Here is a 15,289-nt window from a genome sequence, read left to right as displayed (position 1 = left end):
TGGGCGACCCAACCTCCTTCTGCGCCTGGAAGCTGAGTGAGATGTTGAGAGACGGTCCCTTCCGCAGGCAACTCAGACGTCGGTTTCAAGGCTCCTCCCTTCTGGCGAACGGCAGACTGCGGGGCGCCTGGAAACCGGTCCGAGGGAGAGAGGCGAGGGGGAGCGCACTTGAGGGATTGACACAAATGGTCAGGCGGCGGCGGCGGCGGAGGCTGGAGCTGCCGCGGGGAGCCGCGCGCTGCCTCTCGCCACTCGGCTCTGCGGGGCAGTGAGGAGCGCTGGCGGGGCCGGGAGCGGGGCAGTTTCGGGGTGTCCCCCTCCCGCCGCCCTGCCCCCCTTCATGAGTCTCAAGTTTGATGCGGGCGCAGCAGAGGCAGCAGCGGGAGCCCGGCTGGGGCGGCAGCGGCGCCGAGGCAGGGGCCGGCGAAGTATGGCTGAGCAGCGGGCACCCCCGGGGGCGTCCGGGCACGGCCGGGAAGTTCGCGGCGGGGAGACGGCGGCGGGCGGCAGGAAGAGGAGCAGCAGCAGCCGCCCCAGCTGGTGTCTCCGGCTCCTGCTGCTGCTGTGGGCGGAGGCTCCGGTGCTGCCTGCCCGGGGCCAGCCCCAGCAGTACAACGGCGAGCGGGGCATCTCCATCCCGGACCACGGCTACTGCCAGCCCATCTCCATCCCGCTGTGCACGGACATCGCCTACAACCAGACCATCATGCCCAACCTGCTGGGCCACACCAACCAGGAGGACGCCGGGCTGGAGGTGCACCAGTTCTACCCGCTCGTCAAGGTGCAGTGCTCGGCCGAGCTCAAGTTCTTCCTGTGCTCCATGTACGCGCCCGTGTGCACGGTGCTGGAGCAGGCGCTGCCGCCCTGCCGCTCCCTGTGCGAGCGGGCGCGCCTGGGCTGCGAGGCGCTCATGAACAAGTTCGGCTTCCAGTGGCCCGACACGCTGCGCTGCGAGAAGTTCCCCGTGCACGGCGCCGGCGAGCTGTGCGTGGGGCAGAACACCTCCGAGCGCGGCACCCCCACGCCCTCGCTGCTGCCCGAGCTCTGGACCAGCAACCCCCAGCAGCGCGGCGCGGGGCCGGCGGGCGGTGAGCGGGGCGGCCGCTTCGCCTGCCCGCGGGCGCTCAAGGTGCCCTCCTACCTGAACTACCGCTTCCTCGGGGAGAAGGACTGCGGCGCCCCCTGCGAGCCCGGCCGCCTCTACGGGCTCATGTACTTCGGGCCCGAGGAGCTGCGCTTCTCCCGCACCTGGATCGGCATCTGGTCGGTGCTGTGCTGCGCCTCCACCCTCTTCACCGTGCTCACCTACCTGGTGGACATGAAGCGCTTCAGCTACCCGGAGCGGCCCATCATCTTCCTGTCGGGCTGCTACACCGCCGTGGCCGTGGCCTACATCGCCGGCTTCCTGCTGGAGGAGCGGGTGGTCTGCAACGAGCGCTTCGCCGAGGACGGCGCCCGCACGGTGGCGCAGGGCACCAAGCGGGAGGGCTGCACCATCCTCTTCATGATGCTCTACTTCTTCGGCATGGCCAGCTCCATCTGGTGGGTCATCCTCTCCCTCACGTGGTTCCTGGCCGCCGGCATGAAGTGGGGCCACGAGGCCATCGAGGCCAACTCGCAGTACTTCCACCTGGCCGCCTGGGCCGTGCCTGCCATCAAGACCATCACCATCCTGGCCCTGGGGCAGGTAGACGGCGACGTGCTCAGTGGCGTCTGCTTTGTGGGCATCAACAACGTGGACGCCCTGCGGGGCTTCGTGCTGGCCCCCTTGTTCGTGTACCTGTTCATCGGCACCTCCTTCCTGTTGGCCGGCTTCGTCTCCCTCTTCAGGATCAGGACCATCATGAAGCACGACGGCACCAAGACAGAGAAGCTGGAGAAGCTGATGGTGAGGATAGGGGTCTTCAGTGTCCTCTACACGGTGCCTGCCACTATAGTCATCGCCTGCTATTTTTACGAGCAAGCCTTTAGGGAACAGTGGGAAAGGAGCTGGGTGGCCCAGAGCTGTAAGAGCTATGCCATCCCCTGTCCCAATAACCACAGCAGCCACCACCATCCACCCATGAGCCCTGACTTCACTGTCTTCATGATCAAATATCTCATGACCTTAATCGTGGGCATCACCTCAGGCTTCTGGATCTGGTCGGGGAAAACACTCAATTCCTGGAGGAAGTTCTATACCAGGCTTACCAACAGCAAGCAAGGGGAAACCACAGTGTGAAACCCAACCCAGCCAGGCCGAGGGACACCCACCATCCCAACCAGAGAGGGCGGGTGAGGGACCAAACGCCACTGTATGCCCACAATCCCAATCAGGAAGGGGGGGGAAAGGCTGCCGCAAATCCACTCTTGGAAAACTTTCCAGACTTCTAGCCATTTCTCCAGCCTGCAGGGAAGATAGAGAAATTAGGCAGGTGGGGAAACTCCTGAGATGGGACAGTCTTTGCCTCCTGTGGGGAGTGAACATTATGTGTGGTTGGGGGAGAGGGTTGTAAATAGCCTCTGTAAGATTTTGTAAGTATATTTGTATTTGTAAATTACAAAGATCTCTCACCTTTTTTATTTTTAGGACATTTTAACTCATTTGCAGATTTCCCCCACTGTTTTTAACTGGCATTGGATTTTATTTTTCATTTTAGTACAGGATGGAAAAATAAAAGCAACCAAAACAAACCACTCCTTTCATCCCAGCACAGGTTTTGTAATGGTTTTGCTTGGAGTTCAGTTGCATGAACAGCATGGCCTGGATTGAGGCTGCTGTAATGCCCTAAGGTTCCTCCTGACACAGGCTGGGTCCTGATCCCAGCAAGCCTACAAGATGGGTGGGAATAGGGAGGGGCACAAACACCTGACTTGATCCCTGCCCCGTATACCTGATGCATAACGGGGGGAGTCTTGCTGCCTGCATCCTGAGGGGATGGAGGAGCAAGCAGCTTTACCTCACTTCTGTGAGCTCTGCCATGGATGGTGGAGGGGAAGATGGTCTGACCCCTGCTGCCCAATACCAGACATGTCTAGTCCTTGCCATATATACCCAGGGAGATCTTATCCCAGCTACCTAACCTCTGAGGGAACAATCTCCTTAGCCCCGCTCAGAGGTGCCTGATCAGGGGCAGAGCAGCAGACTAAACCTTTCTGTCAACACTTAGCATTAGGTGGGGGGACTGGCTGCCTTCTGCTTTTTTAAATTAATTTAATTGTACCATGTGTTTGTTTTGTCAGTGGTCAGGAGTGGAGGTCTAATACCAGCTGCACCTGTAGTACGTCTGATGGCTTAAGAGAGATAAGAGGGCATAGATAGCAACCTTTATTTTTAACCTGTATAATAAACTTAATTCTTTTTTTAATGCAAACCCAAGAGGGGATTGATCTGGCTAATCTTTCATCAGAAATGGGGTTATTGGCTGTTGCTGTCCCAAAAGTTTCACAGTGTATGGATGGAAGGAAGACTGAGGATAGTTATGTTAATTGTTGTGTGCTCAGTTTCTTGACTATCTGCTTCCTTGATGGGTCAGCTTGTGGGTGGTATAACATTGTTTCTTCTGTCAATGAAACTGTTGAGGGAGAACTACCTGGAAGGTTGTGTTGAGGTACTTGATATTTACTTAGATTAACAGACTGCTCAATATAAACAGGGTCAGAAAATATGAGCTCAGTAAAAAGAGATTAATTGGAATGACACGCAGTATTCAGCTTTTTTATTAAATCTATAAATTGACTTTTCAGTTTGGAAATATTTAAAATATTAAAATGCTCCTGTATTAAAATGCTCCATTATGTACACATTGTGAGGGAGGGATGATTTATTCCACTATTAAAAACAACAACAACCAAGAAACAAAATACTTAATCTGATGGGATATGAGACCTTAAGGAAACTCTGATGTCCTTTCTAGTACCATAATTACATTGCATACTGTGAAGCATGTGTGCAATATGTCTATCTTTAAAAAAATGTATGCTCCTGTGTTTTTTAAAGAGGGTTAAACAAGACACATCAAATGTAACTCTTCACCGATGCATTTTAATATTTAGTCCTCTGTATGAAAAACAGCAGAATGCTTCTCTCTCCTGATTGTATTTTTTTAAAGTTTTTATATAACAAGCATCTGTATTTAGGTTCATAAATGTTATATCTGGCTACCATACCCTGAAATGCAATGGTATTTGAATTTGGTATTCATTTATTTCTTTCATTATCACAAGATCATCTATATTTATAGAGGAATAGAAATTTATATATATTAAATACCATATTTTTAATTTCTCTTAAATAAATTGAGGTTTTGTACAAAATGAGTTTGTCCTTTTACATATGCCTCGCAGTAATTCAATATATACGTATTCATTATTTTCATATATTATAAGGTGTGGGTGGTTTTTTGTTTGTTTTTTAACTGCGTTCACAAGCTAGAATTCAGTGTAGGAATGCATTATATAGCTTGTTTTTTATGTCTAGGCCAGTCCAGATTAATCCTTCAAAAGAACTAATGTATACTGTTCAAGATCCTTGATAGGATATGGTTGATGGTGTGAAATCCAAGAAGAGATCTGCTATATGGCAGGAGAAGAAAGAAGCCTGCAGATTCCTTTTTTTTTCCTTTTTTTTTTTTTTTTTTGGCAAAGGAGAGGTTAAGTTGGAAAAACCCTTCTATATTTGCTATTAAAAAATTTGCCAGTTTCTCACTGCCAGAATCACATTCAAGCTGTTTCTAAAATATAAACAATTGTCTTCCTCGGAATATTTTAGTATGCAGCCCTTTTTGTTTTCTTGGAATCTTGACTGTTCAGTTAAACCAGAGCTGTAAAATATGTACATGAAAATATTTCCATTAGGGTTTTTGAAGAATTACATACATTCTAAGCTTTTTTCCAAAACATTTTTGTTATCGTCCAAAGTGCCTTTTTAGAGGTTTGGTTTTGGTAGGCATACTTGGATAATGGAGATTTTTGTTTCTGATGCTTTCCACTGTTATAAGGTAGCACTGTGTTTCATTATACAGAATTGTAGGGGATATAAATTGTTTATAAAAAAATCAGGCAAAAATTAACATGCAGTATGAAGGAAGCAAGACTTAAAGATTAGAGACAAAAATCTGCCCTTATAGACATGAGAGCAGAATTTAACCATAGGGCTTTTAATTTTAGCATAAATGTACTATCCATTTTCTTAAATATTGTCTTTTTTAAAAAATTCTCTGTTCTAGCAGTTAAAATTGTACTACTCAGCGTTCAGCTCTAATGGTCTAAAGCACAAACCATTCAACTTCATTTGACGTGCAGGTCCTTTATGGTCAGGTGAATAATTACAACACTAGAGACATTTTGATCAGTTACCTTGAAACTGGATATTTGTTTATTCATTTATGCATTGCAGAAAGTATGTTAGGGTTATAACAATTTTTGTATTTAATAATGGAAATGTAGTTTCTATACAAAGTAACATTTTGCTAGTCTACACATTTGTGGTCTGCACACATTATAATTTGTACTTCCAAGATTTAAATATAGGGTGTTTCACATTGCTCAGTCTTCATTATTTTTGCAGAATAGATTACAGTATATCATAACATTAAATTGTTGGAGCAAGCTCCATCTTATTTGTGCATCATTCTTGTTTTTGTTGTTTATTCATTTGCATGCTAATTTGCAAAATTCAATAATTTTCAATAGATTACATAGTCATTAGTGGGTGTTATCATAGTGCACAACTTTCTTCTTGCATTTTTCTTTGGCATACTTTTATTTGTCTACATATTTCAAATGCACCTATCGTGGTTTTTAGGACTTTTTGTAAAAGTCAAGTCTAAGTAGATTAAACAAATACGAAGGTGCCTTCTTTTGGACATATTAAAATAGTTTATGCTTCACCATAGTAAAAAACTCCAAACATATCCAGTGTTCCATAGCTCAAGTGAATTTAGCTAGACATAGGATTTCTGACAATGCTATGTATAATTGGTATACCATATTTATGAGCAGACTGTATTGTAGTATAAAAAGAAACAATGTTGCAAAATTCTACTTTGTGTCTTATAAAGAAGACAATATAACAAAAGCTTTGATACGGCAAAGTTTGACTGAGAGACTAAAGAATATTCGTAAAAGGCATTCTTTAATGAAACGCTATGCTCTTTCATTTAGAATGCCACTGATCTAAAATGAGCAGGCATGTATAAATAAACATGTTTCTCTAGCTATTCTCTATAGAGGGCAATATCATGATAGCCTGGAGAACTGGGGATGCTAAACTAGAATTCATCCTTCTATAACAGTAGCACTATTTGTAAAGTAGCACACTTGCATTGTAGTTTCCGTAACAAATCCTATTTTTTCAGGGCTTTTAACTTGTTCACATAAATTATCCACAAAACTGCCAATTTATGAGACTATTTTAAAAGGCTAATTTTAAAAAAATGAAATGCTGCATTCTAATAGACCTAAATTCTAACTTAACATGGGGGGTGAACTTCTGTATATTTCTAGCTCAATATCTGCTATCATGTACAAGTGCAATTACAGATTCTTCCCATGTAAATGGTGAAGAGAATCCTCCCAAACTTTGTTTATAGTGTGGCCTTTTGACTTGGAAACTGAGGTAAGGCTGTTATTTCATCCTCCGTTCACCCTCTAGTGCCCAGACAATATAATTGCAATATTCTTGGTGGCTAACATCACCTAGCGTGCTAAGATCTCTGCAGTACCTAAACAGGGACATGTAACAACATAATTCAGCCTCAACTATGAATATCCTGTTTTTAAAGATCCAGTTAGATTTGTACTATTTATTATTTGTACCATAATGAGTCCCAGCAACTTCAATCCAGACCAAGGAAGGCCCTTATGTGGTGAGCACTCTTCAAACAAAGAAAGGTATGGGCTCTGCTGCTAGGAGATCACGGTCTTAAAGCCTCTACCCTGCAAGCACTTATGTACATTAGATCCCGTGACTTCTTCTGTCTTCTGCTATGTTGGTACTGGCATGCAACACCCCTAATCTTAAATCTATCAGACATACAGGTCACTAGCTGAGTTTGCAAGATATGCAATAATCCACACAAGAGAGGGAAGGACAGAGTTCTTTCTGTCTCAAAGATTGAATCCTTTGATGCTCTAAAAATGTTTACAGTGCAGAAGAGTGACGAGAGAAACATGTTTTCTAAAGTTCAGCAGTTTTAGCATGTTAACATTGTTTTTAAAATGAGTAAAGAGATAAAGGAAACAAATCCTGGTGACTTAATAAGTGGAGGCATTGTTATTCAAAGACATCTTATTAAAATGGCGCTAACAATTTATGAAGTCAGTGGGAGTTTAGGGTGGTTAGCATTTCAAGAGACTGAGTCCTTGATGTTTATCTTGTGCACAAAATGCTTTTGGGTTAGCCCAATAACTCAAATCAAGCAGGATAATATTGACAAGAGTGTCTTGTAAGTAAACAAAGAAAAAAAATCAACACTTAATTTCATGCAACTATAAACTGAAATTTATACTGTACGTTTACTTAAAGCTGTGTCAGTTTGTGAGGTAATGTTAAATCTTCTTTAAAAGCTATCAAGTTATAAGTTAAGTGGCAAAATATTTGTATGGTTATTAGTAAGCAAGATTTGTGTGTTACTTACAAGTAAAGATCTCAATAAACTAGTAAAAAAACAGGCCTTAAACAATATAATAAGGTAATAATTCACAAAAAAAAAGAAAAAGCAACATATTGAGCGTTTCACTGTAGCCAATATTTTTAATTCTACAATAGAAAAACATTACTGTTTTGTAATCCATGAACATTTCCCTGTTTCAGACCTCAACATATGTTTAAATTAATTTTTCAGTGCAACCACAGCAAGCTTTCTCCCACAGACCAGGGCTTGCCCCTGTTTTCATTTAAATCAGCTGTATCAGTAAATAAACTGCAGTCTTGTACTCTGGTCAGACAGCCCTTTATGAGCACCCACCAACATCACATACCGGAAAGCAATGCAATTTTATGACGATTCAGTCATCACTGAGGCTTGCACTCAGAAAACCCATAATATGTGCATTTAGTTACCATCCTCTAATCAGATGTTTTTTTCCAAAATACTTTAAGGTTTGGTTGCAATAAGAGGAAGTGAACAACATAATAGTGTAATTGCTATTGTGATTTTCCTTTATGTATCTTTGTCATAATCATTATAATATAATTTAAAATGTGTCTTTGCATATAAAGAGAATTAATGTAGAAAAACTTCCATTGCCAGCTAGCAAGAAAGATATTTCATGGTGGAAAACCTAAAATAACTTTTATGGCAATTTAACCAATCTGATGGCCCTAAGCAGTAGAACTAAAATTAACTGTCTGCAGTAAATAGTTACATTAATGATGATGAACTGCAATGGCAAATAAGGCTGTATATCTCCTTCTTATTTTGATAGTATCACAAATCATGTGAGCTTTGCTCATGCTACCATGATGTTGTCAGTATCTCTTGATGTGACTGAGAACAGTCTGTGGGTTTTTTCCAGCTTTAGTACAGCTTTATTAAAATAAACCACACTTATACAATGCAGATTTTAGAAAAGGATATAATTTTATTGAAGGGTCTGCTGAGGACAAAGTCACAAGATGAACTCAAGTAGCCGAAATCCCTAAGCCTGGTGGTTCTTTATATTTTGTTATTGCATATTTCTTGCTTTTAAAATAGCACATACAGTTAGGATGTTGTACTTTATAACTGTTTACATTCTAAATTGCATGCCTGGTATGTTAGTCACAATACCATCTTAGTGAGACTAAGGCTAGGTCTACACTACCCGCCTGAATCGGCGGGTAGAAATCGACCTCTCGGGGTTGGGACGCGACAATCGATCCCCGAATTGACGCTCTTACTCCACCAGCGAAGGGGGGAGTAAGTGCCGTCGACAGGAAGCCGCAGAGGTCGATTTTGCCGCTGTCCCTACAGCGGGGTAAGTCGGCTGCGATACGTCGAATTCAGCTACGCTATTCGCGTAGCTGAATTTGTGTATCTTAAATCGACCCCCCCCTGTAGTGAAGACCTGCCCTAATATATTAGTGAGGCTAATATAACTGAGCGGTAACAACACCCCAGTCACTTTTTATGTTGGTTTGTTCATATGAATGAGCATTGTTGTTTTGTTACAAGTTATTACTTATTTCCCTCCACCAAAGTACATGGTGCTGTACAAACCTGTTGAAATCTGTGGAAGGGAAGGGTGCTTAACCCCTCAAGGGAAGGGTCCTCACAATCTTGCAGGCTCAGGCCTCTACATATGTGGAGTTGCAAATAGGAGGTGATAAGATCCTATTTAAAACTCCTGGTCTTTACCCTTCCTTCTTCAGAACATAGGCCTAGCTGATCTGCTCCCCTGGCATTGGTAAAAGGAGCACATGCCACCAGAATTGGGAAGAGGGGCTCAGTGGTGTGCTTGTCCACACCGCAGAAGCCCCTCAAAGGAACTGTGGTGTTGGGGCTCCCATGTCCAGAAAAAGGTGGAGCCAGAGGAGCAGCTCCTGTTTGAGGTATTTTTGTTTCTGAGCACAGCAGAGGAGAAATCTCGGTAGCTAATACTGGCTTACACAGAACTAACACCCACTTCATGCCTCCTGGTCCCCCATGGAAGGGGACAGGCCAATGATCAGCTAGAGAGCTCTGTTAGCTGGTGGAAGAGGGGAATGTGAGGAGTACGAGGGAAAAGCCAGATCTGGCTGCGTTACAACCACCCTGAGATTAGAAATCCACTCCCCTCAAGAGAAAATGGGAAGGAAACTCTGTGATGAGCTTGGCTGAGTTTCCAGTTGATTTTTCCACAGGAGTGGGCAATTGGGCCCAGTGTTGTAAGTATCTCTTACATCAGGGTGAAATCCAGGCCCTATTGAAGTTAATAGTAAAGCTCCCATTGACTTCAATAGGGTCAGGATTTCAACCTAGGACTTTTTTAAATGCTTCAAAAATGAATTTTGAAGTTTAAAAAATATGGGTAGGGTCAAAGGTAACTTACAAACTTCTCTTGGGAAAACAAATCCCAGTGGCAGATCATTTCATTAAGCCCTAAAAGCACCTCTAATGTTACTCAGGTCCAATGTATTCAGAGTACATGGTTGTCTTCCAGTGGCAGATAATTTATCTAAGAATCTGGGAATCTTCAGTACCTCTCTCCTCCCACTCCCCACCAAAAAATGTAGTTCAGATTAGTTCCTCTGAAATTCTGTCTGTGGTAATACATGTTAAACGTTCATCCCAAGCAGTAATAACAATTTAGTTATTTCAGGGTTAGAGTTTTCTAAAGCAAAGCTGTACAACATATTTAAAACGAGGCTACTTTTGTTCCTGTATAACATACTGATGACCAGAACGTGTAGAGGGGCCCTTCTGTCATTGTGTATTTTTTCCAGTTCTTTGTTTTTAAAAAATGGTATATTTTACACACTTTCAAAGCTGAGGCCGCCCCACAAACCTCTTCCCAGTTCTGCAAATAGCCTTGCTTTCCAGTCAGTAACAAGACATGTTGCTTCCCTGAAACCAGTTTGGAAACTGGGTGTGGGCAGCCTGCAAGAGGTAATAAAGGCAACATGACTTGTGGGATCAATTCCTCATAGTGACACCCATTTAAAATATTCACAGGAATTGATTCAGCCTGCAGGTGTTGCCCAAATGTTGTGCTGGAACCTATCCTCCCTTAGTGTAAATACAGTGTGAAGAGCCCAGTCTCATTAATCTCAGAAAGAGTTTTGCTGCTTACTTCAAGGGAAACTGGATCAGCCACAGCATGACTGGAAACATACACAAGTCTTTTTTTCATTAAGCATAATTAAAAATACAGCAAAACAAAAAATGGCTGAAAATTAATTAAAACCATCACTCTTCCATTTGAGTAATGGTGTGGCATGCTGGCTGTGTTTATGTGATGTTCTGAAGCAGCCAAGGTGCAGAAACTAGGAAAAGTTGTTGGGATGCTTAAGGGCCAGATTCTGTGTGTTGCTGAGTGCCCCCAATTCCCATTGACTTCGACAGGACTCACGGGAGCTTTGTGGGTGTGACTGTTGCCAGCCCCAAATGTTCAAAAATCCTGAGTCAGGCTCACCAAAAATCATGCTTTTGGCTTGAAAATCATGAGATTATGTAAAACGAATAGATTTGGTGTTCTTTTCATTTGCCTTCTGCTTTCTGAGCCTTTAGGGTGTACTGGGGGAGGGGGTATCACATTTTGAAGCTTCTTCACAGCCACAAGGGCTAGAAACTTACTTTTTCTTTAAGAATGAAGGCTGAAATCATCACATATCCACTTAATTCCAGGAGCTGGGGCTTTAAGGAAAACAATAATTAGATTCATAACAAAATCATGAGAGTTGGCAACACAAGTTACAAATCAATATGAACAATTATGCCAACAAGCATGGTCATTATTAGGAGTTATTCAGCATCTTATAGGCATAATACTGATCTCCCTTTTGATTTTGCCTTGATTGGCTACTGGAAGGAAAGCAACATGTAAGAGGGGGCAAGCCATCAATTATTTTTTCACTTCTTGTGCTGCCATTTTCACTATTCATATTGCAGGCTATATCCCCAGGTTGGTAAATTAAACAACAGAAAGGATTCACTTCTGTTTAAGTTGTTGAATCTTATTTTTAAAAAGGATCATTCACTTGCCATTAAGATCCATTGATATGACCCTACAGCTGGTATTAATTCTCCAAGGGAGCTGGGTTTGCCAATGACCCATTTCACTTAAGGTTCTTCTTTTTTTTTTTAAACAAATGAACTTATTGTTGACTAAACTTTCTAGATGTACAGAAATGTACCACTTCTACAAATGAAAGATAGGCATGAAATTTAAACTGCGTCACTCAGTCTCCTTGGTCTCTTTGATGAGACTGCTCCAACTGCAGCCAATTATGATGGTGGTTTCTGTGATATGGGCAGCTGTCCATTAGGCATGGGTATGAGACTATCACCTCCTGTCACATTCCACCAAATAGTAATTGGATGGGTGACAGATTTGAGTCACTACCATTCTGGGGCAAATTTGAATGAGGCTCTGTACCCCATTACCCATCTCCTGAACTTCAGTCTCCTACTGCAAACTACATTAACCCTAGCAATACTGGGAACATTTGTGTCCTCACTGCTCTGCTGAGGGACTGAACGTGAGCTGACTTGTTTCCAGTCCTGAACTCTTTTCCCTTCCCTCACCACCATCCCCAAAGGAACCTCATCTCCCTTTCTACTTCTCTTTTACTTTCCCTATCCGAACACAGAGGCCCTACTACAACCCTAATCCTCGCCTCTGATAAAAGTGGCTAGCTATTGAAATGAACTAAAATTGGAAATATACCTGTAGTTATAAGTATTCTATGAATGGCAGGTAAAAGAACTTGAACAGAGGGATGCTTTTGAAGTCCACTTGGCACCCAATGTTGTGTTTTACCTAACATATGATTAATGAATAATCAACCAGCTTGCTATCATGACTGACAGAGATGTCCTGCTCCTCATGGCAGTCTTGGGCCTTTGGCTCACTTGCAAAGCCAACACACACAAAAAAAGCATGCTAAGTTTCCTTAGGGCCCAACCAGAATGCTAAGAGTTTCTAAACTGAAACACCGCATCCCTGTTTGCAATACACCAGTGGTATGGTCACAATTGCATTGAAATTGAAGACAGTTTTGCCAATGATTTCAATGGAAGCTGAGAAAGGCCTACTGTAGCAAATCTCCACTTGCTGATTAGGTGCTGGTGCCTCCCTCCTACTCTAAGCTTCTGATGTAATTCTAGAACTAGTCTTAATTAAAACTTTCTAGTTACAAAAAAGTAAGTTTGCCAAAATTTTATTTCTCTTAGGTGCATGTCTTGCCATACTGGTGAGCTTGGTCCTGAGGCTACCTACTCACCCCTTTGGTATAACAACTGCCTACTTAATCTGCTTGTACCACATCTCTTTTGATGTCTCTGACTGAATGTGGGACTCCCCTTCTCACTGGAGGAGAAATGATTGTCAGTGGCCAACATAGGGGCTGGAACTAGGGGTGCTGGCTTGAAGTGGTCTCCATCATATATAGGGTTTACAGTATGATTCAATGGCTCTCAGCACCCCCACTATACATATTGTTCCAGCTCCCCTGTTTGGTGTTGCAGTGTGGCAAATTACATAGAAAAAAAATTAGCATCACACATAGGTTCTAATGTAACAATTCCTATGAGTGTCCGCTCTAGTTTGTTCTCCTGTGTTTAACAGTGCCTGCCCTATATTAAATATTTAATGTACTCATGAAACACCTTGCCAATGATGCACATGCTGGGTATTTTCTTTCTGACCCCACCTGATGATCTGCTCACCTTGAGATTTAATACTCCATCAGTCATGAATGCTAGTCCAATTCAGAGGATTTTTTTTTTGTTTCCTGTGTCTTCATGGAGTAGGAAAGGGGGCAGAGGGAAAGAGTGTTCACAATTTACTCTCCTTTTTCCATGAACATCTAGGCTCTAATTCCAGCTAGAATATTTGGTCTTGGCTCCAGTCTACTGAACCATTTCTTTAAATGCCTCCAACTCATAGAATGAGAATCACAGTTGCTTATAAATGTGGGTCCTCAAAGTGGCAACACAATGTGCTACCAGACTGGATTGTTTTTACTTCTGTTACTAGTCCAAATATACTTTCCAATCCAATAGCTGGCCAAAATTGTCAAACTCGTGTGACATATAGCAAAACTAAGGCTGTATAAAGTCACATCTATAGTAAGTAAGAAGTATTGCCGAACTCACTGCTTGTAACACTTTGAGCTTGTAGCATTAGTACAGTGCCACAGATGCTCCTAGTCTTTTTATAAGTATTGGTTATAAGTTTGGTTGCAACAATGGGAGTGCAGATCTTTAACTCAGATCTAGGTGAACCGGTGCAACCAATAATGGTTTCTTCCCAATGTCAACAGGAAGCCATAGGCATTTCTGGAAGCTGGGTATAAGCACACATTTTTAACAGTAAACCATTGAAAGAACATATCAAGGATTTGGTGTACTCTCCAACTCTCCATCACTTGGAGTCTTGAAATCAAGACTGGTTGGCTTTCCAAAAGATATGCTGTTAGTTATTGGGTTTGATGCAGGAATTACTGGGTGAACTACTAAGCTTTATTTTATATAGAATGTCAGACTCAATAATCACAGTGGTTCCTTCCACCTTAAAAATTTATCTATGAATTGCAGCTGCACTGGTTCATCTGACTCTCCTAATTCCACCCTGCAATGTGTTGCCTTATATTTGTGAATTATCCAAAAGATCCTGCTCCTAGAAGTAGTGATGGACATTATGGACTAAGAATACCAGGAGTCCCAGAATGCACTGATACAACAGTTTTGTGGATGCACCAACATGATGGTCAAAAACAGTGTTACTCTGTAGATACTTTGCTTAGCCTTTGCTTATCTTTGTAACAAACCATTTCATACAATCAATGTTCCTCTCTTGGTTTCTTCACATGGTATAGAAAGCAGTGAAGAGGTACGTGTGTCTAACACATAAATACAGTGCCAATTCATTAAGGAGAAAGCAATGGTGTTCTTCTAACATGCTTCTTCTTCTAGATAATTATTTTGAATGGCCATTAAAATTTATTGGCATATCCTGCTACATAAAATGATTCTTCACCTCATCCTTGAGTCTATTTCCCAGATCACTTTATTATTGCAAGAGTCTTAATAGCCCCTGAAATGCCCCAAACAAGTTAACAATCTAACCAGTAAGTTAGAGGCTGCAATTTTTTAAAATCATTGAGAAATATTGGCAAAACTGCAGACATATGTTTCTGCTGCTAAAGCTTAGTCTTATCACAGTTTGAAAATGTGGAAAATCAATTATGTGCTTTGAATTATACTCCCTTTACTGCTATAAAAGAATTTCTTCATTCTTTCAGGGTAGTGAAGACTTTGTAACATCTACCACTAACAGGCTGTTAGGACTTTCTGCTAAATGAATACACTGCAAGTAAACTAAACAGAAGGCCTGTGGAATGCTAAACATCCACTTTCTCTTCTGTTGTGGCTGTGCTGCAGCTTGGGAACCGTCAGCCTTGTTGCTACAACATCTGGACAACATTTGGGGTTGTCTCTCAAGTACACGGGTGTGCACCTCCAGTGAATTTTAACTTTCAACATCTCTCTGCCTCTAATCTATATTTAATGTTTCATGACTAGTAGTCAAAGAAATTTCAACTAAATATCAGGTTGGAATGAAAATGATCCTTGGGAAAACATTCATTTTCAGCATTCAACAGCCAAGTATCTGTGACAGAGAT

At 42.5% G+C, this 15,289-nt stretch overlaps 1 protein-coding gene across 1 annotated transcript; it reads left to right on the top strand.

The window, feature by feature from the left end:
- Nucleotides 1-340: 340 nt before the first annotated feature.
- Nucleotides 341-2,221, top strand: FZD1 (frizzled class receptor 1). Its single transcript, XM_065398282.1, has one exon. The coding sequence runs from the start codon at nucleotides 341-343 to the stop codon at nucleotides 2,219-2,221; it is 1,881 nt and encodes a 626-aa protein (XP_065254354.1).
- Nucleotides 2,222-15,289: the final 13,068 nt, after the last annotated feature.

Source organism: Emys orbicularis, chromosome 2 (assembly GCF_028017835.1).
Source record: "Emys orbicularis isolate rEmyOrb1 chromosome 2, rEmyOrb1.hap1, whole genome shotgun sequence".
NCBI classification, from domain to species: domain Eukaryota; kingdom Metazoa; phylum Chordata; order Testudines; family Emydidae; genus Emys; species Emys orbicularis.
Note: the sequence above shows the minus strand (reverse complement) of the source record. Positions and strands in the feature narration are given on the sequence as shown.

Bases quoted from the DNA above. Each gene is read 5' to 3' on its own strand.
- FZD1 (XM_065398282.1), top strand. From the start codon at position 341: ATGAGTCTCAAGTTTGATGCGGGCGCAGCAGAGGCAGCAGCGGGAGCC.